This window comes from Miniopterus schreibersii (assembly GCF_964146895.1).
Source record: "Miniopterus schreibersii genome assembly, chromosome: 3".
NCBI lineage: Eukaryota > Metazoa > Chordata > Mammalia > Chiroptera > Miniopteridae > Miniopterus > Miniopterus schreibersii.
Window position 1 is genome coordinate 77008796 of NC_138103.1, and position 26030 is coordinate 77034825.

General features: G+C 51.0%; 1 protein-coding gene across 1 annotated transcript in view; it reads right to left on the bottom strand.

The window, feature by feature from the left end:
• SLC9A3 (solute carrier family 9 member A3) overlaps positions 1 to 24937 on the bottom strand; it is a 45515-nt gene extending 20578 nt beyond the window's left edge. The window contains exon 1 of the mRNA XM_081131666.1: positions 24559 to 24937. Within this exon, the coding sequence (XP_080987792.1) occupies positions 24559 to 24775 (217 nt within the window). The 5' untranslated portion in view covers positions 24776 to 24937. The remainder of the gene's footprint in view (positions 1 to 24558) is intronic.
• Between the last annotated feature and the right edge of the window lie 1093 nt (positions 24938 to 26030).

A 26030-nucleotide genomic window follows, 5' to 3' on the forward strand; every position in this document is an offset into this window, starting at 1 on the left:
AGACATGGGCTCCAGAAGCAAGGCCCACATCCAGACTATACACGTTTCCTTCTGTCCTACTCTCATGGCCTGGACGCCTGGCCAGTCCTCTGTCAGCTGCCCCCTCAGGACCTTGCCAGAGTACACCCTCCTCAGGGGTCTCCCCATCTCCTGCCCAGAGAATGACCCCCTCCCAGGAACAGAGCCTTCTAAGACCAGGGTCTCCAGGGCTCCCTAAAGAAACTAGCTCCACTGCCCGCATTCTAGCTTTCAGGGGATCGTGAGCTCCAGAGGTCTCTCTGCCCACAGCTGGCCCCTCGCTCCCCTCAAACCCTTGGGCCATCAATCCTGCCAGGGTCTTAGGATGCGGAGGCACTGCCCGCACAGGCCTATTGGAGTCCATTTCTCCTTTGTTCTCTTCTAAGACTCAGAAAAAAAGTGATAATTCCTACGTTGAGCCTGATTGCAAAATAACTGGAATGTTGACGGAAGCACTGGGCTCCTTCTGCTTAAGCGATATTTGGCACGATTATCCTTTTCAGTCACTGGATTCTGCTTATTGAGAGGTTTTCTTTGAAATTCTGAGGAGCATGTCTCCTGAGCTGCTAGGATCCCAACCCCCAGTGGGGAAGAGAGGGATGCAGAGCACAGGGCGCTGTCTTGCCAGGGTCCTGTCCTTACAGACCCTGCCCCATCTCGGGGAGAATTCTTGGGTGAGGCTGGAGGAGGTGGCTGGCTCAGAGGCTGGGTCCAGCTGGTTCTGATCCAGCCCCACCCTTGCTGTCAGGTTGCCTCACCCCTCCACGGCCTGCTTTCTCACTTGTAATTACCAGTTATTGTGGGGGCTCCCCAAGGAAGGAAGTCTCCTGTTCTCACTGTTGTTTCTTCCCTGTGGACAGCCCTCTCCAATCTGGCTGAGAAACCGAGTGACAGATCCAGCACAGGACCTTCCCGGTACCATGGCCTCTGGCCTGTGTCCTGTGACTTACAAGGGTCCCCTGCATGCTTGGTAAGGATCAGATTTCATCTGGGTACTGCTTCTGGGGCCTGAGGACCCGCTGGGGGTCCTGCTCCCATGCCCATAGGTCTGCAGGCCCTCTGGAGCCCCCAGCCCGGCTGCACATCTTGCATTCTGATCAGGTCCTGCTTTCTCCTCTGATATCACACACACACACACACACACACACACACACACACACACACACACACATCAGGTGGAGGCAGCATTTCTTCGCCCCACCCCAGAAGAACCACCCAGGAAGCCCGCACAGGGAGTTCCAACCCTGGTGGAGAAACTCAGGAGGCCCAGGAGGCTGGCGCCTGGATGTTTCCACATACCTGAGGAGGGGTGACAAGTGGCACCAGAGGGTGACCACCTGGAATGAGGGAAGTTGTTTCTGAATATGGAGGACTGGGTTCCTGGATTTCCTCAGGCCCTGCCAGGCTGCTCAGCAGGAAAACATCCTGGCCGCACCAGAGTTTACAGGCTCACACCCCCTGGAGGGAGTTCTCTCTGAGCTTGGGAAGGGCCATGATGTGGGTGAGAAAGGACAGGCGTCCAGCACAGCCTACCTCGGGCCCAGTTCTATTCCCACATGACAGCGTCCGAGATCCTGTTCTCCCTTGGCAGCAACTGGCCTGCCAGATCCTCTCACAGGGCTAGCCAAGGCAGGGGCACAGAGAAGTCATCTCTTCCTGTGATAGCATGCTCCAACTGCCCCGGGCCCTGAGACATTGGGGGTTGCCTTATGCTTTGGGAAGAGACCTGGGAGACCTTGCCCTTCCTTGTGGCCCTGACATCCAAGCACATAGGGCAGCACAAGAACCCCCTGCAGGTCCCAAGGCCCCACACCAGACACCAGACACCAGACTCAGCAGGTCCTGGACTGTCCCAGGAGTCTGCATTCTAATGGGTCTAAAGGCCCCTCCCTGGCGGACTCTGGAAAGGACTGGGGCACGTGTACCTCCATCTGGACTCTCCCTAATTGTTTATTAATGTCCAGAGAGAACCGAGCTGATGGTCTTCTCTTCCTTCCTGATGGACTCAGTGTCCAGGAGCTGGGTTTAGAAGGTCAGTGGTCCCTGCCCCTGTCTGGCCCCACTTCTCTATCCTTGGCTGGGCCATTGGTGAGGGAATGCCTTTCTCTGAGGTGGGGGAGCCTCCTGCCCCCATGAATTCCCAAGAGCCCCAAGCCAGCGTGTTGGGGGCCACCCTCTTGGAGGCTCTAACTCCATTCACCATTATGTAAGTCACTGTTTTCTACAAAATGCATGTTTTCTGTCCTTCCTCATGTCCTGGCCAGGCTCTAGCAGCGACTGTATTTGTGACAACCTCCTCACTTGTTTCTCTTGCCTTTTAAGGGCCAGCAAAGCTCCCACAGCAGCTGGGAGGCTGGGACCCTCAGTGCCCACTGGTCAGTAGGCCTCTTGGAAGATGGAATCCAGTGACCAAAAGACATAGCACTTCAGGTCACAGGGCCCAGAGCCAGACCTGGGGGGCACCGAGTGACCTCTGAACTCTGGAAGGCTTCTTGGTGAGGAGGCAGTGAGGGATCCCCAGACCTGGCAAAGGTGGTGTGGTCAGGACTTAGTGTTTAGTCACAATCTCTCCAAAATTAGAGATTCACCACCAATCATGATCATGAGCATTGTGAGTTTACCTTTGACAACTGCAGGGCCAGGGGGCGGGAAGGTGCCGAGGGACCAGGCTTATCCTTAAAAACAACAACAACAAACTTTGCACTTTAGGAACTGGAAGTCCTCGTTGGCACCATCGCTAATCCTCTGCCACATTCCTGTATGGCAGCTGGTTACTACAAAATCTTATTAATTTGGGAAATGAGAGGATGAGACGCCAACTTCGGACCAGATACTTTTGCTCAGAAGCCCTGAAAATCCACAGAAAAAATAATTTGCACTTTTTACTCACTGAGAAAGAAACCCACATCTGCACACAGTGCGTGGCACAGGCACTTGATTCTGAACGTCTGCCGTCAGCGCGGAGCACACTCTGTGGGCGCATTTTAAGGTTGAGGGCTCACCTGTGTTCTCCTGAGTGGAAGTGATTGTCACATGTGCCCACTGTGGGGGGCGGGGTCCCTGTCCTCATCTCAGGCAGGTGAGAAACAAACAGCAGATTTAACCTGGCTTCTCTTCACCTTTGGGAAACAGTCTTTCCTCTTTTGTGACCTGTGTCTTCACAGCATTTGTTCACAACTTCACAAGTTCTCAAGCTTTTTCTTATCGACAGGTCGCTCTTCTCATATTGGTCCAGGGATATTTTCACTGTCAAAGGTATGGCCACTTCTCTTTTTACTTTATGTTGTTTTGCTATAGACACACATCATCTCTTCGGGTAAATCTATCGGTCTTTTGTTTTATGGCTTCTGAGTTTTGGGTTATGCTTCAAATAGCCATTCCTACTCCTCTGATTTCTACTAAACTTTTAACATTCAATTCAGCTTGACTTGAATTTAACAAAGAAAAGATTCAAAAATAGTTGTAAAACTGAAGGACCTTCCCAGTCCCAAAGAGAATCTTCCCTTGAATCTGAGTGTCCGTGGACAACTCACTGCTCCTGTGGCTGGGGCTCCCACACCTCCTGCATCCGTGGGTGCTCAGCCAGCTGTGACATCATGTTCTCTCCTGGGCATGGACTCACTCTCTGTTCCTGCATCAGAGAGTGGCTGGGTTTCACCTTCTCATGTTTGCAGACATCTCCCCGATGCCTATGTCGAGGGGTTGTGTCCTGGGTTGCACAGAGGCCCAGGACCTCCCCCAGATGCTGCACCATCTTTGGGCTCTAAGTGGTGTGAGGAGGAAAGTCAGGCCAGCTGCTTTTACTTACTTGTTTCAGCCCTGCAAGTCACCTGTTGGCTTGTTTTTTCTGTCTGGTTGTCAGAAGAAATTTTTTCATCCTTGAGAACATCCTTATAGCAAGGACACCTCTCAACGCTGATTTTCCTTCTTTCCCCAAATATTGAGGACGCCTTTTCAGCTGCAACTTCTGCCCTCCCTCCACTTCAGTGCCCGGCCTCTGGTTACAGGTTTCTTTCCGGCATGGGGACAAGGGGAGGGTGGCCGTCTGAGATTGTCTAGGTTCTCCCAGAACTCAGGGTCTCTGGTTGAGGGGATTTCTTCTCAAGCGTGTCTTGCCAGCCTGGAACGGATTAGGCCTGCGGGCGGCTATCTTCATCTCCCATGACCACGCTCGGATGGCAGGTTGCATTATAATGAGCTAATTAAACCAAAAGCTTGATAGCTTTAAAGTGGCAATTTGCTAGTGGTTTAGCAATTAAGCACATAATGGAGCACTTTAGGAATAAGAAAGTCAAGTTCTGGCTCAAAGTGCCCTGCAGCATTGCTCCTACTGCTTATGGTAAGACTTTCCAGCCAGAACCGGGTCTGGCCACCGTGGGGTGGTCTGTGGTGGACACAGGCAGGGACTAGGCTCTTGGTCAGGACCCACGTCACTGCAGGCCACACACTTCCTGCCTGCCTGCACATTACCAGGATAGGGTAACAATACTCGTGTCTCAGGGTTATTGTGGGAATTTACCAAGGTGATGGGGTGGAGGTGACAACTCATGGGGCCTTTCTTTCCTTCCTGCACCTTCAGTCCACAGTCCACAGCCCTGTGAGGGCGAAGGTGGGGAGAACACCCATCCAGCAACGTCCAACCTAGCATCTTTGTCACTGCCACCACCTCGGGCAGCTTGGTCTTCTGGGGATGCATGCAAGAAGGGCACTAGGGTGGCGGGAGCAGGACACAGAGTGGTCAGGTTAGGAGCTCCAGGCTCTCACCCTGCTCCACTGTCCTCATCACCAGAAGACCCAGCACCTCAGCCCACACTGTGGGAACCATGTGCTTATGTGGGCTTGGCCACCTGGACACCAATGGCAGTGGGAAGATCCTCCGTTCCTTCTCAGCCTTTGTTCTCTTTACCTCCAAAGAGACAAGGGACCAGCAAGAATATGTGAGCAGGCATGTGTGGTCACCTCCTCTGGACCTACAGCTCCGGGGTCTACACATCTGGCCTGCCCAAGGCCTGAGCCATGAACACAAAGAAAGGACCAGTATCCTACATCCCTGTGCTACCAGTGTGGCCTTGATTGGGACGTGAGCACATGGTGTAACCTTGTGCATCATAATTCTGCTTTTGCTGGGGAGAAGCCGGACCATTTCAGCTGGAAGGGCAGAGGAGCTGCGCTTTGTGTGCCTCGTGGTATGTGAAAGGCAGCAAGCCACCCAGCTGTACATCAGCCCTGCATACTGACACTGGCGGCAGCAGCCAGTCAGAGCTGAGACAAAGCTTTGCAGAGAGACCGTGGCTCCCTGCGTACCCCAAACACTTCCTTGGCAGCAACACACACCGGTGTAAACTCCAGCTCAACAGACACTGATGTACTCCCAGGGCCAACAGCACCGAGTGATAATCACAGTGGGACGCAGCATGGGAGTCTCTGTACAGGACAAAATCAAAGTGTGCCAAGGACACCAGACCACCAAACAGCAGAGTGAGGCCTGGCCGGGTCTGAAGCTCCCCTGCTGTGGCAGGTGTCTTCCAACAAGGAACTTTAACAAGTGACTTCCAAGCCTACAGGTAACTGATCGCAGAGACCACAGAGTTACAGCTAATTAAATGCAAACAGCCTGGCCACAGGATAGTAACGACAGGGGACATACACTTTTAGTTCTAATTACAACCTATGACCAATGTTAAAGGTCAGAAGGAGCTGACCAGCCAGCTAGCCAGCCATTTCTGGAGCAGGCCCCGGACAAAGCTGGCACCAAGGGGCTCAGGAAGGTCATTGCTTATGTGTGTCATGCCCGTCGAGACACAGCCAGGACCTCGACCTGCGGTCAGGCCCTGCGTGGTTGCTGCCTCCAAGGATCTCTCCACAAGATTTCAGCTGAGTCCACGCAAATGCAGCAGCACAGTAAATCCTTTGGTTTTACTTTAACATGTGCAAGCCTGGTAAATTAACCCTGCGGACAAAATAACCAGAGCAAACAGTAACACCTTTCCAGAGGAGGGATGGGAAGCACTTGGGACCCATGTCGCTTGTAGGAGGAGCTGGTAAAGATTGAAATGTCACACACTCAGGTACACATAGACACACACAGATACACAGAAAGATACACACACAGACACACACACATACACAAAGACACAGACACAGATACACACACAAATGCATGCAGATATACACACATACACAGAGAGATACACACAAAGATGCACACATACACACACTCACATACACAGATACACATGCATGTGGGTCCCCATCATTAACTCTCTAGCATTCTCTACAGACAAGGTACAGGGGCCCCTCAGCATTCCTCCAGGACAGGGGCTGGCTCTGTATACCTGGTCCCCAGCAGCCTACTCCTCTCTGACCACCAATGCACTGGCTGAGCTCACTCGGCACCCTGTGAGGAATTATAGTAAATGTGTCAGCTGAGTTCAGGGCAGGAGGCAATGATATTTATAGTGTCCGCAAATATTATCTAACTGACCCAACACCTCCTGCCTGCAAGGATGTTCCAGATGAGTGCTCTGAGGTCACCATCAGATGAAGCAGAATGAGACCCTGGCCTCTCCCTGGGGAGGGCTGTGCAGGGAGCCCCGCTCCCCTGGCAGGTGTGCATGGAGGGGAGGGAGGTGGCTGCTTCTTGCACCATGTGCATAGAGCTTAGAGTACTGGCCCTTCTGCTCACAAACCACAAAGTGTTTAAAATTTTTAAACATTGCATGTTTATAAAACTCAAGCAAACTTTGTCAACTTTTAAATTAAAAAATGAAAATTGTTAGTGGCTTCCTATGAAAGCAGTAGATTCTTCAATTCTGAGCCATTGCGAGCAACAGACATGAGGATAGAAGGAAGACTGGGCCTCCACACTGCAGCGATCTTTCCCCCAAGTGCCTCCTCCCTCTTAGTCCTTCCTCTCTGTCAGTCTGCTCCCAAAGTGTTCCATAGACAAAGGATTATACATTTTAATTTAAAGCTTTGAGAGTGGATTTGTAACAATTACTGACGGTATCTACTGCTTTTCAAAAGTTTGCATTCTGCCACTTCGCTTTTATGAAAGACCTACATTAGTACCTGTTTTTGCTAACTGGAAGAAATTCAAAGAGGTTTTTTGTTTTTATGAAAAAAGGCAAAAAGCACAAAAAGCATTCAGTGTTTGTTTTGCAGCAGCCATTATGGAGGCAGTGGCACCCAGAGTAGGGAGAGTGGCAATGTTTTTATTGTGTTAATGTTATTTGGTATGATTTGGTAGGTTTATTTTTTTCAGTCTGGGAACACTAAAAATTTTTTCCCATATAAATGAATAGTAATTGCTTCTCCCCTTTAAGGCATTTTAAAAAAATGTTTTTATTGATTTTTAGAGAGAGAGAGGGAGGGAGAGGGAGAGATAGAAACATTGATGAGAGAGAAACATCAATCAGCTGTCCCACACACCCCCAACTGGGGATCAAGCCCATAACCTGGGAATGTGCCCTGGCCAGGAATAGAACCGGCAACCTCCTGGTGCGTGGAACGATGCTCAATCAACTGAGCCACACTGGCTAGATTCCCCTTTATGCCATTTTGGCTTAAGAAAGTTTTCATAGAAACATTCCATTTTCAAATTGTTGGGGAAACCTGTACATCTTTATGGTTGGAAATTGGTGGAGTAGCTCCTATTGTACCAACTCTCTCTCAAGTAACAAGCATGAACTCTGAAAAAAACCACACACACATATGAAACTACTTACTACACTGAAGGGATACCTAAAGAAAGCAGAAACTAGAGTGGTCTCTAAGCTTTGAGGAAGGAAAAAGCACTGAGTGATTTCCCTGTTTGTTTTTTAATGGCTTATTCCCCCAGAGAACAGATCCCAGTCAGGCCATGCAGAGCAGCTAAAACTCAGAAAGAAACCTGTAGTCTTACTGGATTGAAAAATCAGAGGACAAAGATCAGTGTAAGCACAGCAGCCAAGAAGTGAGGGTGAGGGACAAATCCAAGAAAGAGAAGAACCTGAGAGCCAGAACACCAGAGTCTGTGTATGAACTCTTTCCAGATCTCTGGCTGATCCTTGCATTACACACGAGAGAGGCAGGCCCAAGCACCAACAGAAGCCAAAATAATTGGGCAGAGATATCAGCTGCTGTCATCACAGCAGAAACATATTTGGAGTTTCAGTCCAGTTCTGGTAAAACAACAATGCAGCAACAACAAATATCACACACAAAAATCAATGTTCCTCAGAAAAACCTAATAGAACACATTGCATCTATAATGTATCAGTAATAATGTCCTGGATACAATCCAAAATCACTAGACATATGAACCAGGAAAGTGGGACCCATAAATCAATGGAGACCTCAAGATGTTGGAGTTAGCAGACAAGGATTTAAAAACACCTATTAAAGCTATGTTTAAAGATATTAAGGAAAGTATAATATGTAAACAAATTGTAAACCTTAGCAGTGTAATAGAACAGGGGTTGGTCAATTTTTCCTAAAGGGCTAGATAGTGGGGTTTAAGATGGCAGCAGCATAAGAGGATACTGAATTCACTCCCTCCCATGAGCACACTGAAATATACATGTATATAGAGGGAAATTCCTTCTGAGAGACAATAGATTTTGATGAATGAACAGCTTTTGAACAACAAATGAGAGAAAAAGACAAAATAGAGAACACTTAGAAATTGTGGAAGCTCTCTGGAAGCTGCAGGAATTCTCCAGGGTCGGAGGCGCCAGTGTCCCTCTCCATCTTGATAGGGTGGGTGGGAGTTCTGCTCAGGTGCTTTAACCTACCTACAAGATCACTACAGCATACTCTCAGACACACTGCTCAGAGCCCATTTCTTCTCTGATTAAAGGGAGCAAGCAGGATCAACAGGTGTCACCACATGACCTGGCCTCCCTGCCCAGAGCTGCTCCAGCCCAACAGTCCAGTGCCCCAGGCTCTGTAGGCTCCTGTCAGTCTACAATCAGTCTGCCAAAACCACCCAGCACACACAGCCTACACAGAGGTCACTTCTACACAAGGCCACTTTTTTAAGACTGGGAGAAAGCTATTTTGTCAAATTCATATAATCAAACTTAGAAAGCCAAACAAAATGAAAAGACAGAAAAACATTTCTCAAATGAATGAACAAGAAAAATCCCCAGGAAAAAAATCTTAAGCAAATGGAGATAAGTAACTTGCCTGATAAAGAATTTAAAGAAAAGGTCATAAGGATTCTCACCAAAATCGAGAGTGGAATAAAGGAACTTATGGAACACTTCAACAAAGAGTTAGGAAGTATAATAAAGAACCAAGCAGAGCTGAAGAATATAATAACTGAAGTGAAAAATACTAACAGAAGAACAAATCGGCAACCTAGAAGACAGACCAGTGGAATCAACCAATCAGAACAACAACAAGGAAAAAGAATTTTAAAAAACAAAGATAGTTTAAGGGACTTCTTGGATAGTATGAAGCACACAAACATTTGCATTACAGGGATCCCAGAAGGAGATGAAAGAAAGGAACAGCAACTTTATTTGAAGAAATAAATGGCTGAAAACTTTCTTAACTTTGGGAAAGAATCAGAAATCCAGGTTCAGGAAGCACAGCAAGTTTCAAACAAGATGAACCCAAAGAGACCCACACCAAGACATATTATAATTAAAATGGTAAAAGTTAAAGAGACAATGTTGAAGAAAGCAAGAGAAAAAGGACTGGTTATATACAAAGGAAACCACGTAAGACTATCAGCTGATTTCTCAGAAGCAACAATTATGGGCTAGAAGGAAATCACATGAAAGGAACCTACAACCTTGAATAATTTACCCAGCAAGGTTATCATTCAGAATTGAAGGAGAGATAAAGAGTTTCCCAGACAAACAAAAACTAAATGAGTTCCTTACCAGCTTTACAAAAAATGATAAAGGGCATTATTTAAGCAGAAAAGGGAGTCCATAATCAGAAATAAGAAAATATGAGAAAGAAAAAAATCTCACAGGTAAAGCTAAATATTTAATAAATACAGTAAATCAGACATTAAAATACCTACTATAAAGGTCCAAAGACAAAAGTACCAGAATCGACTCAAATTACAATAAGTCGTTAGGAGTTCACAAAACAAAAAGAACTAAAATACGACATTAAAAACATTAAGCATAGAACAAAAATCTAGTACTTTTACTACCACATGCACCTGGCTTTCCAGCCAGAATATATTAAAACTTAAATGCGTATCAGTTTAAAATATACTGCTATAGATACAGAATGATATACATAAACCTCATGGTAGCCACAAAAATAACCTACAAAAGATACTCAAAGAATAAAGAGAAAGAAACTCAAGCAAAACTACAAAAACAACCCAAAACAATGAACAAAATGGCAATAAGTACATACATAATAATTACTTTAAATGTAGATGGATTAAATGTGCCAATTAAAAGACATAGACTGGTTGAATGGATTTAAAATCATGACCCATCTATATGCTGCCTACAAGATACTCACTTCAAATTGAAAGACACATGCAGACTGAAAGTGAAGGGATGGAAAAAGATATCCCATGCAAATAGAAGCAAAAAGAAAGCTGGGGTAACAATGTTCATATCAGACAAAACTTTAAAACAAACAATGTTAAAAAAAAGACAAAGAAGGACATTACCTAAATATAAAGAGGTCAATCCAAGTAGAAGATATAACAGTCATAAAGACCTATGCACCCAACAGAGAAGCACCTAAATATATACAGTAAATATTAATAGGCATAAAGGGAGAAATTTACAGTAAAGAAGTAAAGGATTGTAATAACCCACTGACATCAATGGACAGATCATCCAGACAGAATATTAATAAGAAAATGATGGTCTGAAATGTCACATTAGACTAGATCAATTTAAAAGGCACTTATAGAACATTTCATTCAAAAACTGAAGAATATACATTTTTTAAGTGCCCATGGAACATTTTCCAGGATAGATCACATAGTAGGCCACGAACAAGCCTCAGTAAATTCAAAGAGGCCAAAATCATATCAGGCATCTTTTCTAACCACAATGGCATGAAGTTAGAAATCAACTACAGGAAGAAAACTAGAAAAACACACAAATACACAGAGGCCAAACAACATGCTACTAGCAAGCAATGGATCAAAAGGGAAAGCAAACAAGGAATCAAAACCGCCTTGAGACAAACAAAAATGAAAATGCAATTTTCCAATTTTATGGTATGAAGTAAAAGCAGTTCTAAGAAGGAAGTTAATGTTCTACAGGCTTACCTCAAGAAGCAGGACAAATTCCCCCCCAAATCCTAACTTTACACCTGAAGGAACTAGAAAAAGAAGAGCAAACAAAACCTAGAGTCAACAGAAAGAAGGAAATAATTAAAATCAGAGCAGAAATACATGAAGTGGAAATATTTTTTAAAAATAGAAAAGATCAATGAAATTAAGAGCTGGTTCTTTGTAAAGATAAACAAAATTGACAAACCTGTAGCCAAAATCATCAAGAATAAGAGAGAGAGCCCAGATAAATAAAATCATAAGTAAAAGAGAAGTTAACAACTGACACGACAGAAATACAAAAGATCATTAAAGAATACTATGATTATATGCCAACCAATTCGACAATCTAGAAGAAATGAATACATTTCTAGAAGTATATAACCTTCCAGGACTGAACCAGAAAGAAAAAAATCTAAACAGACTGATTGCTAGTGATAAAACTGAAGCAGTGATCTAAAAACTCTCAACAAGTAAAAGTCCAGGATCAGACAGCTTTACAGATGAATTCTACCAAAACTTTAAAGAAGAATTAATACCTATCCTTAAACCATTTCAAAAAAATCAAAGAGAAAGGAATGCTTCCAAAGTCATCCAATGAAGACAGAATTACCCTGATACCCAAACCAGGTAAAGACATTACAAAAAAAAGAAAATTACAGGCCAATATCCCTGATGAACACAGAGACAAAAATCCTCAATAGAATATTAGCAAACAGATGCAACAGTACATGAAAAGGATCATGGACTATGACGAAGCGGAATTTATGCCAGGGCTGCAAGGTATCATTGATCAGTGAATTGATCAGCATGATACACCTTATTAACAAAGCAAATTATAAAAATCACATGTCAATAAATGCAGACATTTGACAGAATTCAATTATGATAAAAACTTAAACAATCTGATTAAAAAAGAGGCAGAGAACCTGAATAGATGCTTCTCCAAAGAAGACATATAGATGACCAACAGATATATGGAAAGATGCGCAATGTCAATAATCATCAGGGAATGTAAGTCAAAACCACAATTAGCCCTGGCCGGGTTGCTCAGTAGTTAGAGCTTCACCAGGGACAGCGCGTGCCGCGGCCTCCCTCTCGCAGAATGAGGAAGCTGGAGGCCTGCTTGGGCGGGTGTTCTTTGTGAAGGCTTTAAGTTTCAAGAACATAAAAGATTCATTACATCATCGGAAGCATGAGAGGAGAAAAATCTCGCCCTCAGTTGGGGTTGGGGTTGGTTGGAGGTCTGGAGATTGACTCTGACCTTCAAATTCATTGTAAAGTCCGCTGAAGCAAAGAGGCAGACACTACACTTTAGCATGGGGTTGGGGGGACGAGAGGGGCCCCCGAAAAGGCTACAAGGATTTGGCAAACAGATGCTCTAAAGGAGAGAGATTTGGATCTCATTAACCTTTACAGTTTCATGTAAAAAATCCCAGCAAGGCTACTTCCTCCATGGACATCTTCCTGCAAACACAAGGTGTGGACGACATCCCATGGCATCATAAACAAGGCTGTGCCTGCTCACGTAGCCACAGTGTCCCCACGGTACTATTATCAGGGTGCTCTGAGTACCATCCACCGAAGCCAGGACTTTGTCACAGGCCACAAGACAGCAGGAACTGATGGGACTATTGATTTTTTATACTGGTGCGACACAGCCAGAGGACAAAGGGCTCCCCAAGGTGAGAGGACCACGAGACACCACCAGACCAGAGGTCCTGCACAGGCACTGAGTCTCTAGAAAGCTCAACTGAGGCAAATGCAAGCAAAAGCTTCTGGAGGCAAACACAGAGCCAGAACACACTCATGGGGGCAGCTTTTGTGTCCCCACATCCCACGGTGTGCCCCAAATGCAGGAGAGACAGGGGCCAAGGGCAGGCCCTGCTGAATGGCCTGGCTGGGAGCTGCCCCCCCACCCCCACCCCCAGTGCAGGGGCCCTCATGGAGCCACACCTATGGCAGGGGTGGAGTAGGGGTGGTCAGAGTCACATTCCTGCACATTGGACAGCTTTCTGTAGGAGGGACCTGTCTTGCCACTTACTACAAGTTATTATTAGTATTTTATCTCTTTTAGATTTGGTTTCCTCATTGTAAAATGATAGTCTAGACGTTTCTGGGCTGTTGTAAAGATGAAAATCAGATCCCCACAAGAAACGTGCATTGAGTACTTCCTCTCCAAGCCCAATGAAAGCACAGGGGGAAAGCTGTCGTTTATTTCCTTTAGTTTTAATTTTTTGGCCAGGGCAACAGGAAAGAGGGATCTTCCACCCCACATGCCCTCACCATGGCCTACACATGCCCCCACCACAGCATGCACACACCTTCACCGTGGCGCACACAGGCGTCCTTCCTGGGTCCAGCCATGGGCTGCCCAAGTGGCACTCATGGCAGGAGGGTGGGCTCTGGGCCAGGCTGCTCGGCGAGCACAGACCCTTCCCTGCTCCCCTTGATGGAGGCACAGGGTGCTACCCCAGGGGGCACATTATGAAGCAGGAGAACCTTCCTGGGGGGTGTCTTGTTTAACTTCTAATAGTCAGGCACTGAGGCCCCGTAGCATGGACTTAAGCTGAAAACAGCTAAGCATGGCCCCTCAGGCTCTTGCAGGTGGCTGGGCTGGTATGATGGACCCTCTCAACTCGAGGGCTGCCTGCCTTCAGCACCTCTCCCCTGACGGTGGCCACCAGAGACATGGGTCAGGGGTCAGGGCCAGGTCTCCACCAAGGACAGAGCTTCCAGGGCAGCGGCATCCTTCCTGCTCCTCTCCTGGGAGCAAACACCACTATGCCACATCAGGTCTACCTGAGAAATTTTACTTGGTTCTGTGTTAGCCACAGGCCACAAGCACAAGTGAGGATTATATATGATATGCCACACACTTAGCAGAGGCCCCATCCCACCCCTGACCCCTGACCCCTGACCCGTGCTCTGTTCACTAGTTATATTTTTAAATGGCAGTCGCGATGACCCTACAAATCTCAGCCACACTGTGCTGGAGATCTCCATCCAACCCCCGCACTGTCATATAGTGGCAGAAGAAGAGGTAAGTTAGCGGTGTGGGGTGAGGTGCACCTGTGTGGGGCCAACACCGTCACTGGGTGGTCCCCTCCTCACAAGCCTGACCAGCTCCATGAAGTAACCTTGTAGCTGGGGACTCAGTGAGTGGAAGCCAGCACCCACCAGGATGGGACCACAAAATCATTCCCAACGCAAGGACAGCTGAGACCAAGAGGCTGCAGGTAATAGGTATGTGGGGGTGGGACGGCTGTGTCCCTTCCTTAACCAGCATCAAAGGACACTGGCCCCTGCCCTTGCTGGGTGCTGTGAGAGCCACAGCTCAGTGGCTCAGATATAGGTGCCTGAGCTATTGTGTGACTGTCTTGGCATTTTCATTTTTATTCAACTGTTGTTTGTTGATCTCTTATTATGTGCTGGGCAATATGCAGGGTAATTACAATGTCCACAGAAAGTCCACCAGGCACTTTTCACTTTCCATGCACTCATTCACCTGCCCGAGTCTACCCTCACAGCCACATCTGAGAGAGATGCCATTACTGGCTATGTCCCTGCTGTGGAGGCCGAGGCTCAGAAGGGACAGCAGCTTGCCCTCGGACAAGGCCGATCACGAGTCCTCTGAGAGGCAGTAACAGACCAGGCAGGAGCCAGGGGGTGGGAGGCCCTGGAGAATTATCAAATTCCATGAAGTTGCAGGCAGGGGGTGTCTGCTTGGGGACAGTGAACAGCCTCTTCTTTCCTGCTCCCCTCCAGGAGACCCATGTGCTGGGGTCCTGGCCCCAGCCTCACCCCAGGAGCTCTAATTTAAGATGGCTGGAGCAACCCCCAGGGTACTGAACAGGCTGAGCACCACTGGTCTCACCGGGCTTCTCAGCTGCTGCCCCAGGTGACAGGGACAGCTGGTCCCTCATCCAGATTCTTGGCTGAAGGAGCAGGACATGGAAATGGGCGGCAATTCCACATGCAAAGTGTGGTTTTGCTTTACAATATGCACTTGCTGCTCAATTATTAAGTTATTGCTGTCACCGCACAGGGATGACATCTCCTTCAGGCAGTCTGGCCTCTGAGTTGGCCTTTGGGAAGAGGCAGGAGACTGAAGGCCCTCTGGAGCATTGGTATTGACCATGCCTGTTCCCAGGCCTGCTCTGGGGCCCTGCCTTGGGACTGGGGGTGCCTGGCGACTTCTCAAACTGGAAAGGCCTCTGTGACCCCATGACACACTTTCATTGGGCCAAGCCTCCAACAGGTGCAGCCAAAGGATAGCCAAAGAGTGGCTTCAGCCTCTTCCCGCACCCCCAGGGTTTTCCCTAGCCATTTCCCTGAGAGCCCACTTTTTCCCATTGGGGTGGGTCCCAGGAGCCTCCCTGGTGACCCTGTGTCCAAGGTTCAAAGCCATCATGCCAACACTCCATTAGATGGGTGTGTGGGGTGAAAATATCGTGAGAGTTAATTGGATAGCGTCTGCCACCATCTGTCCTGGCCTGAATTTCACCCACTTCTTACTGACCCTTTATAGGAAGGGTCTGTTGGTGCCACAGAGGTCACTGACGGGCCTGGGGCAATGACAGAACCAGGATTCAAACCCAGGCCCAGCATCCATGGCCATATGCGGAATAGATCTCAATGCCACAGGCTGAAACCCTCAACCTCAGGGGAACCAGCGCAGACACGCACATGTGCATGAACATGCACAACCACACATGGACATGCCCATGGAAATGCACAGACATGGGCCTCCCCAGTGGCCCTGCCCCATTCACTTTCATGTCTAGCTAGCAAGCAGTGGGGGTGAGGGTGAACTGTGCTGAGTGCCTAGCACATGGGGGCCAAGTTTTAAGGGGAAGCACGAGGGGGAGGCTGCAGCACTGTGCTTATTGCACCCCAAAACTAAGGCTAGCTAAATCCAAGAAGAAATAGAGCCCCCATGAGCTGGTGGTTTCCACCCTTTGCATTGTTCCAAAAGCTGTTAGAAACCAGCATTTCCAGCTTTCCCATCCTGCCTTTGCAAGAAACCTTTTTCCAGCTGAGAACTCAAACCAGGTTGGACTTTGGCATGACAGCTCAGCAGGTGGTAAATTCATGGAAGGGAAGAAACAGAGTCTGACCCTCCCCCAGCAGCCCTGCTCCTTCCCTCTGAGCACTGGTTTGGCCCTGAAAGGAGCTGATTTACCTCTGCCCCCAGAAGCTGGAGGTTGGGGCTGGGATGGTTCACAAGCTATCTTCCTGGAGCTGACACTAGTATGTCTGCAGGGGCCCTGTCTGTGCCTGAAGCAGAGAATTCTATGGTGGGAGATACCTAGGGCTCAACCCCTCCCCATCCCCCATCTCCTCCTTCAGGACCGAACCATCCACCACTTCAGCCCAAATGGCCCTGGCCCCCTGGACTGGTGTTGCTGCCTGAGCATTCTCCCCTCAGCCTCTCTTGCTCAGCCCAGCCCCCTCTCTTCCTCTGAGGCCCGTCTTGACTGCCCCCTATATGGGAAGCCTGCATCTGGCCACCATCTGACCCCTCCGCCTGGACTCTGACCCCTCACTTAGTCAACTATTGGGCTCTCATCTCTTTCTAGACCTGAATGAACACTTGGGTTATAGATATGGACTTGAGACACAGCCAGCTCCAAGGAAGGACGTCGGGCCCAGCTGAGGTGCCTTGCATGACCTGAAGAATGGCCACTTCAGGGCTCACCACACTCAGGTGCTGTCCCGGACTTCACCACGGGGACCCACAGCCCTGATGCTGTCAGTGGTCATTGTGTGTAGACACCAACCCTGCATGTGGTTCATGTCTAATAGAGCCAGACCCCATGCACCCTCTTTACCTTCCAGGCCTCCACCCTCCTGGGATGCTGGAAGCACAGAGGCCCAAACAACAGCCTGGCAGGCCCTTCAGCTCTCAGAAGCCTTGTCTCACCAAGGCTGTCAGCAGCTCCAGAGAGAAGAGCCTGCATCTCTAATTAGACTCTAGCACACATACACACTGGTTTTCTGACTTGTTTATTCCGAACATGTTTTGAGGAAGAATCTTATGAAATCAGAGGAGTTTTGCCACATTACAAATCACCTTGGGGCAGCTCAGCTTATGGAGTGATGGGTCTGAGGGCCTCATCCCTCCCTGGTGTCTTGTTCCTCCCAGTGGGGTCAAGTTCGTCTCAATTCAGAAGCCCTCATGGCTCCACTTCCCTGGCCCCTCTGACCTCACCTCCCACCCCTCCACTGGTGGCTCTCCCAGCTGCTCCTCAGACACACCCACACATGCCCATCACAGTGCCTTTGCACTGGCTGTTCCACCCCTGAAAATGCTTTTCCTCTCACCCAAGGGCTCACTCCTCCTGTCATTTATTCACTATTGCATTTAATGCATATCCTGTGGCATGATTGCATTGTCTGTCCCTGTACAAATGCTTCCCTCTGAGGTTTAGGTCTGTTTTGTTTAAAGTGGCCTCCTCCTGGCCTATAGCAGTGCCAGGAACATGGCAGCACTAACATTTGTTAAATGACTATTACACTGGTGAGTGCTCATCTAGTGCCCAGAACTGTGGCTAAAAACATCAAACATTTTGGATTATATTAATAAATCAAACTGTTCAAGCCCAAAATAGTCATCACAGTGCTGAGGATACAGACTTGCCTGGGACCCAATTTCTAGGCTCTGTCCCAGGAGGGTGCATGAGCCAGGACCTGTGCAGGTGTCTGTGTCTCTGGAGGCCAGCATGTCAGGGCCTGGTGGATTCATCCTGTCTTGTTCCAGAAGGTCGGATGGCGGTGAACAGGGCAGCAGATTTCAGCTTGTGGTGGAGGGCACTTTAGACACGCATAGGCGAGCATGCTGTCTCCTGGAGACCTGGCCCACCCAGGCTAGCTCTGTGTGGGGTGATGGTGCTCCCCACCCTGAACCCCAACACGCCTTCAGTGCTCTGAGCAATTGCTGGCGCCACTTGTCATAGGGTGTGCCGCTAAGCTCACCGGAGGCTGTGTGGCAATTTGGGGGGGAAATTCAGCTGAGGAGCTTAGGGAGCGGCTTCCCAGACCCAGCATCTGGATGGTTTGTAGGAAGCTCACAGACAGGTTAGAAGCTGACATTCGTCAGTGCATTCATTCATTCACTCATCCATCACCTCTGCACAAGCAGATCTTCAGGAGCACTGCTGGAGGCCGGTAGGACTCCGAGCTTCAGGTTTTGGGGACACAGCAGGAAGAGAAAGACACAGTCCCTGACTTTGCAGCACTGACCTGGTTGTGGAAGCATCCTTGGGAGCTCTAGGGTTGGAGGGCTGGAGGGTTCTGAGCTCAGAAGTGGGGCAAGAGAAATTCTGGGTAGGTGGGGCTCAGCGCCCTGGTGACCTGCCTGAATAGGTCAGTGTGTGTGTGTGTGTGTGTGTGTGTGTGTGTGTGTGTGTGTGTCTAGAGGTATGGATGTGGAGTCTGGGCTTCGGGTGAAGCCAAGAAAAGCCACTGCACAGCAGCAGTATGGATGAGAGGCTGCCACAAACTCACCCACCCCCAACCCACATGCCCCCCTAAGCTCATCACTCCAGAGTCTGATGGACTCTGCAGGCAGGGCTGGGTGAGAAGGGGCACTGCGAGCACCTGGACTCACTAGTGCTGCTCTCTCCTCAGCTCTGAACAGAGACAGGAGGAGATAGAAAACAAAGATATGAAGAGATAGAGAAGGGCTGGAAATAAGTGCATGAGGTCAGGTCAGGAAGAAGGGCTGGAGATCAGAGGGTAGGGGCAGGATGTGAGCAAGGTACAGGCAGAGGTGGGGGGCAAAGATCTGCCCCCGTTGAGCAAACCTCAGACAGCTCAGACCCTCATACTAGGAAAACACCCAGACGCCTTGAAGCTTTACTGGGTGCAGGTGACAGGGACCCCACTGTGCCCAGCATGGCTCAAGCAGGAAACCACCCACTCTGGGCTCCAGTGCTGAGGGGTGGGGAAGTAGGCTCTGCTTAGACTCCCCACCCAACACCTGGCACACTAACACATGGTACCCCAAGACAGGGTCCCTGAGGCCTGGTGCCCTAACACCTGGTACTTGAGATCCAGCACCTCAGTACTCAGCACCCCAAGGCTGGCATCTGAGACTCAACACCAGAGAGTTGCCAGCTGCCAGACTCAGAGCTGTGGGCACCGTGTTCCTGGTAGTAGGTCTGTCCTAGCACCCAGCAGGGACAGAGGCAGAGAAGACCCTTCTCTAAGAGAAACTCAGAGCATCTGCCAGCGTAGGGCCGGTAGAGGAGCTGAGGAGAGCTGGCCCTGACCTTGGCCAGCCCTGACCCTGGCCAGCACTGATGTTGGCTGGTCTCCTTCATCAGCCACTGAGCAGCCCCAAGCCCTTCGTGGGTGCACAGCTCTTGGTAAAACTTGTAGCCAAAAGGAAGTGGGGAGACACTGGGGAGAAGATGTGTGGCTGGGAAACCCAACTTTAAACACTCCCTGGCTCCTGGGGAGCACATGGTGAAGGGTTTACTGGGCCAGAGCGGGGGGCCAGAGAGGGGGGGGGGAGGAGGGGGGGAGTGGGCCTGACATGTCTGTGAAGAAATAAAATGTGAGGCTTATTAAAGGCCAGATCAGGGAGCCCAGAGATAAGTTACACCAAAGTCCTGTGTTCACAGAGCCTGTGTGAGCCGAGGCTGACCCAGGCCCAGGCTCTGAAGAAGGACCTGGAGTCCTGGGAACAGATAATGATTCTCTCTGGGACTCTTACTAGAAGCTGGCCCAGGTGGAAGGCTCCCTGGGGAGTCCCCTCTATGGAGCAAGCAGGACTGGGTGCTATCGCACTTCCCGACCTTTGCCCCCTTCCTCAGATTATCCCGGCAAAATACCTTAGCTCCAAATGCCCAGGGATTGTTTTATAGCCGGGGGCTAATTCTCCCATGGGCCGGTCCTGAATAAGGAGACTTTACACCTTCAGCATAGAACTCTCCCTCCTAGAAGACTCTTGGGAGAGTCCTTGGTTCCAGGCCTTGGATAAGGGGTCTTCACTCCAGGCCCACTGACTTCATCTGTCCTGTCAGGACTGGGGTCCACTAGGGCCCACTGACTTTGTCTACTCTTGGGAGGATGGGGTCCACTGGGAGCTCCTGCTGGTCGCTCTACCCTTCTAGGCCATCCTTATCTTCCAGATCTTCGCTCCAGGGGAGCAAGGGAAATTCAGCGGGTGCAGGGAGGAGAGCATGGTGGAGGGTGCTCAGGAGCCCACAGGAAAGAGGGGGACAGGGGTCAGGTGCAGCGTCAGGGGCTCCTGGTCTAAACCGGAGCATGTAAAATTAGCCCCAGGAGGTAAACACCACCCCAGGGCTTCCCCCACAGCCTGGAACATAGTTCAGGGCAGACGCCCAGTGCCTGACAGTTGTACCTCAGAGAAATCCACCATTAGGCAGGGGGTCTAGACAGACGTCACACAGCCAGAGGAGGGCTAAGGACTGAGACCACTATTAGAGAGAGAAAGCCTGGCCTGGTCCAAAGTTCAAAGTGACCCTGGTGTGGGCGGCTGCAGACTCAGGAGCCCCCAGAGAAGCACACGGCCAGGCTGGCCTAGAGGAAGTTCCCCACCAAGTGCAGATACTGTCCCACTGCATAAGGGTATTCAACCTCACTTTCCACCTGGCCCTGAGTTGTGGATGGCTCCCTGGCCTCAATGGCCCCCTTCTCCCTTGAATTTCCTAAAGATGCAATAACACACCCAATTGTAAACATGTGGGGTGCTTGCAGACACGGGGTCTCAGGCATCTGTGGACACAGTAGCCACACCTGCTCCCCACCTTGCAAAGTGGCAAAACCCAGGCCCGGGCCACCAAGATAGTGCTATGACCCTGCTTTCCACAATTCTCTGTCCCTAACTGCTGAGCAGAGAAGTTGCCTTGAAAGATGCAGATGAGTTATTGCCTCTGTCTCAGGGTCCCCTGCACCTTGTTTCCTCAACAAGGTTACAAATGGCTGGAAAATGTCTGACCTCTCCAACACAAGGTGTTTGGAAATCAGTATCAACCCAGCTTTTCTGTTCCTGTAACTTGAGACTCAAATAGTCTGGATGATCCCTGATCATTTTAAATGATGAAAGGGGCCAAGTAGCTTAACAAGTGTGAACCCTGGACTGTGGGGCAGGAGGAAGTGCACTGTGATCCCAACACGTCTCTCATCTGTGCACAGGCTGGACCCACGGCCATGAGGCCTCCAGACCCAGTCAGGTGAAGGCATGGGTGTGAGTGGTCTTTAGGGGTTTGAACGATGGGCACTAGGGTTGGCTTCACAGGGAGGGAGATGTCTGAGGGGGCCTGGTCCCTGAGTCAGGACCTAAGTGTTAAGTCCAGAGTTCTTGGGGAGGGGAGGGTGGGGAGGGGTGGGCAGGGGGACCCAAATACAGAAGGCTGAGCAGGGAGGTGGGCTGGGCAGTAGAAAGTCCCTGGCTTAGTCCAGCAGAAACTAGGTCATAGCTCTGGTTTTTCACAGCAGAGAGCACAGTGAATTGTGGGGGGTGGGACCTGAGCCTTGGAGGGTGTGGAGCACAGTCTGGTCTGGTCTGCAGTGAGTCGGGACCATTGAGATGAGGCGACTGGTTTGAGGTGACTCCTGGTTTGTGCAGCTAAGTGTGAATGGTGGGTCCAGATCGTTTGCTAAGCTTTGGTTTTGAGCCTGGAGGGCTAAGTGGGGACATGGGGGTCCATCTGAGGTGTGGGGAGATTTCTGTGCAGAGATGCCTGATAACCAGCCATACTTTCAGGGAACCCTGGGCTGGAGATGAAGGCTTCCCTGGCACCAAGACAGTACCTGGAGGTGCTGAGTGTGGGCAGTGCAGGGAGAGTGGACAGGGGGGAGGGCTTGTGCCCAGGTCCAGGGGCAGGGCCTCAAGGTGGATGGAGAAGGAGCAGCCTCAGATGATGGAGACAGGACAAGGCAGTAAGGGGTGGGATTCCAGAGGGTAGGGGAAAGAGGAGAGGTTATGTGAGGCCCATGCTGAGCCACAAAGAGGGCCTTGGGGAGCTGGGCAGGGTCAGTGCCGGGGATTCCAAGGGACAGGATTATGGGTGGGGGCCACAAGGAGGAACAGGGAGTGAACAAAGTGGTGAGAGGGCTGGGTATGGTTAGAGTCCCAGCTTATGTGTTAAGATGGGGAGACTGAGTGTCTGCAGTGCTGCCTATTCACAGGCAAGGCCCCGGTGCCGTCATAGTGGGAGCCTCCAGACACAGAACTGTGTAGGCAGGGACAGGACAAGGCCTGACCCAGGGCCAGGGGGCACTCCAGGAGGCACTTGGTCAGCCCCATGGGTCTTCTCCCTGGGGTCCTCTTCATGTTGTCCCAAGAGCCCCCACCTCCAGCCTCCCAGGATTACAACATAGAGGGTGTGGTGCTGTTAAGGTGAGCCTTTTTAAATGGTGAGTGCCAGGAGGAAAACACATTCTGCCCTGCCCAGGAGACGAAGCTGGAGCTGCTGGAGTGGGTGGCCCCCACCTGGGAAAAGGCCCTCTTTGGACAGTTCGAGTGCTCAGAGACCTGCAAGCCATGGATCTTCCTGGGTGAGTAACAAAATCTGGGCTAGGCAAATACTTGGGTCAGTGCTGCCCTCCCAGTGGCCCCACACCCAAGGCTGAGCAGCTGGCGCCCTGATGGATGTCACTGGACTCTCATATGCCAGGCTCCACACCTGTGTAGATACTGAGGCTGGACAGAAAATGCACATTTGATTACACAACAGAGGTGCTGCCCTTCCCAGAGTGTCTTGGGCCCATCCTGCACAAGTCATCATCCTTATGATGGCTTCAGAGAGTAGAGAAGGTTGCAGAGGAAGAGACGCTCCCCACAATTCTGCCCCAGAAACAGGTCAGTTCTTAGGTGAGCAGCATGAGTGTCAGGGCTGGGTGTGCCCAAAGCCTCAGGATGAGGCTGGACCTGCCCAGTTATATCACATTGGACACGGCCAGTGTCAGTGGTCTCCCCATGGCAGAGGCGTCTGGCAGAGACATAGCATATGAGACCCCCTCTTGGTGCTCACATTTCACTCCTGACATCACAACCCCCACTGGAAAGCCCTGTGGGGGACAAAGTAAGCGAGGTGACCAGGCAGGCAGGACCAAGGGGCTACACATATGCCAGGAAAAAGGAGGGAGGAGGCAGGGGGATTCAGAGAGCTTCTAAGAAAGACAAAGCAGAAATGAGAGGGACTTCAAGGGAGGCCACTGGCATAAGCAGGAAGTGAAGGGAAAGCAAGCTGCAAGCAGCCTCTGTCAGGTACCCCCGAACCCCAGGTCCAAAGCCCTCTAGGGTCTTGCCCCAAACCTGTCCTTCCCGTCATGTAGAGGACAACAGTGCCCCCCAAAGCCCCAGAAGGGGCCCTCTTCCTTTTGCCTTGCCCTTCCCCATCCCAAAACCATAGGTGATCTGTCCCTGCCACCTACAGTTCCTTGGAGGGCAAAAGTGGGGGATGTCCTTAGACCTTGCTCTCAGTGGGCCCTTCCTCAGGCTGCCCCCAGTAAGTTACAAATGCCATTACACCTCCACCACCTCAACTAAGATCCTGCCTGGTGCTGACCAACACTAAGAAACTTTAGTACTCATAAGGTCGTAGGGAAGCTGACCTCCCCCATCACCTTGGGCAGAGTTAGGGCAATCCCACCTTGCTGGCTCACTGGAGCAAGTTAAGAGAAGAGAAATCTGACAGAAAGGGATTTTAAAAAGAGAAACAATGGAAAAAATGCTCCTATAAATAGGATTTTACTGGGTTTAATTTTGAGTGACACCGTTTCCCTTCTGCTCTGGGAACAAAGTATCACTTCAGTGCTTGACAGCAAGGACATTCCCTCTCTCAGGGCATTAAAAAGCCCCATAAGCCCGACAGACAGAAAACCTGGCACAGGAGCACTAGAGCGGAGCGACGCGCTGTACCTCAGGCCTGGATGGGCAGACTGGAGCCCAAACGCGGGACCGGGGATCCGGAGCGGAGCGCGTGGGCTTCCCAAACTGCACCCCAAGGCAATCCGGGGACTCTCTCAGGGACCAGCACGGAGCTCTGGGCCCCGCCAGGCTGGGGGGGGGGGCGTCTGAGCCTCGCCCTGCCTGACCCAAGGGCTGACTCCCTGGGGTTGGGCGCAGTGCCCTCGGATGGGACCGAGGGGCAACTGACGCTGGACGTGCCCCTTCCACAGGGAAGACTGTGGACCCAGCACAGACCCGGAGGAAAGCTGGCGCCTAGTCCTGTCCCCTGGAGCGCAGGCGGGGTTGGTGGAGGGAAAGTCGTGGCGGGGCCAGAACCCCAAAACCCTCTGAGTGCGGGGTCGCTTACCGATCTTGGCCACACTGGCCACGAGGATCCAGAGCGCGATGATGTATGGGTCCTGAACGTGGTGCCATTTGAAGGTGACCACTTGGAAGCCATGGGTTTCTTTGAGCTCGCTTTCAGGGTTCTCCTCGATGCCCTGCGCCTGTGGCAGCTCGCCCAGCACCAGCAGGAACGCTAGCAGAAGCCTCCAACTGGGCCCTGGGGCCTCGCGCCGCAACATCGTCCCCACCGCTCAGTGCCCTGTTGGGACGCTCATGTCGTGTGAGTCCGGCTGCGCTCTGCAGGACACGCTGCGCTGGGGCCAGTGACAGGACGGCCGGCCGGCAGGACGCGCGTTGGGCGGCGCAGAGCAGAGAGCGCTCCGGGTGTGGGCTGCTGTCCTGGTCCCCGCCCGCTGGGGTGGCCTTTAATCCAGTGGCCCCCTCCCGCCCCGGGGCGGGGCCTTCCCGCCCCCGCTGCGCACAAGCCAGCTAGTACACGGGTTGCGCGTTCTCGGCACGCCCACCCCGGCCGGACCGGCCCCTAGACTTCACCTTCCCACCTCCGCGCGCCGGGTCCCCTTGGTCTCCCTGGCTCACTGACCTGCACACTCTCAGCTCTGCGCGCTCCCTACTCCCGCCCTCTCCTGGAGCCCTGGGCTGCAGGTCGCAGGGCGATGGAGGACCTCCTCCCTCGAGGACCGAGGGCAGCCCTGAGGGCTGGAGGTCCCTAAGGGCTCTGCTGCTCGGTGCCTCAGGCGCCCCTCGGGGGCTTTTGCTCAGCTCCGGAGTTGCCTGGGGCCGCCCGCGGGCATACTAGCCTCAAGCCCCTCCTTCTCCACAAACGCAGGACCTGGGGCTGTGCAGACCCCGCTAGAGGCCCCAGGACCCAGGAGGGGGTCAGGCCGCCAGTCTCGTGCTGCCTTTCACATGAACCTGCATTTCATCACAGGATCCAACAACTTGTCAGGAACCAGGGCCGACTCCTCCTCAACCTCAGGTGATGCACAATCCAGGTCGCTGCCCTTCCTCAAGCATGGTCCCTGTTCCGTCTGTGAGGGACCCCTACCTCGCCGCCCAGACCTGAAATGCCCTTTTTACCGCAGGGTGGGCTTCGGATTGATATGGTGGCTGGGGGGGGGGGACACGGGTCTGTCCTCAATCCCCTTCTGCTTGCACCGCATCTGCAGACTGCTCACCTGGACATCTCAGACTCCACCATGCAAACGCACCTCACATTTCCTCCCTAAACCCACCCTGCAGCCTTAGCGGGGCAACTTTGTCTTCTGTTCAGGCCCAAACCTAGGAGGCATACCTGACTTCTTCAACTCCCGCTGTTTCCATCTCAGAAAACCTGTCTGCTCTACTTGCAAAATACAACCGGAACCAGCCACTGCTCATCACCTCTGGCCACTACCCGCTTCTGCAAAGGCTTCCCCTTCATCTGCCTGGTCTGGCCCTCCTGTTGGACCCTCCCTCCTCCAAGCCTCCCTCTGC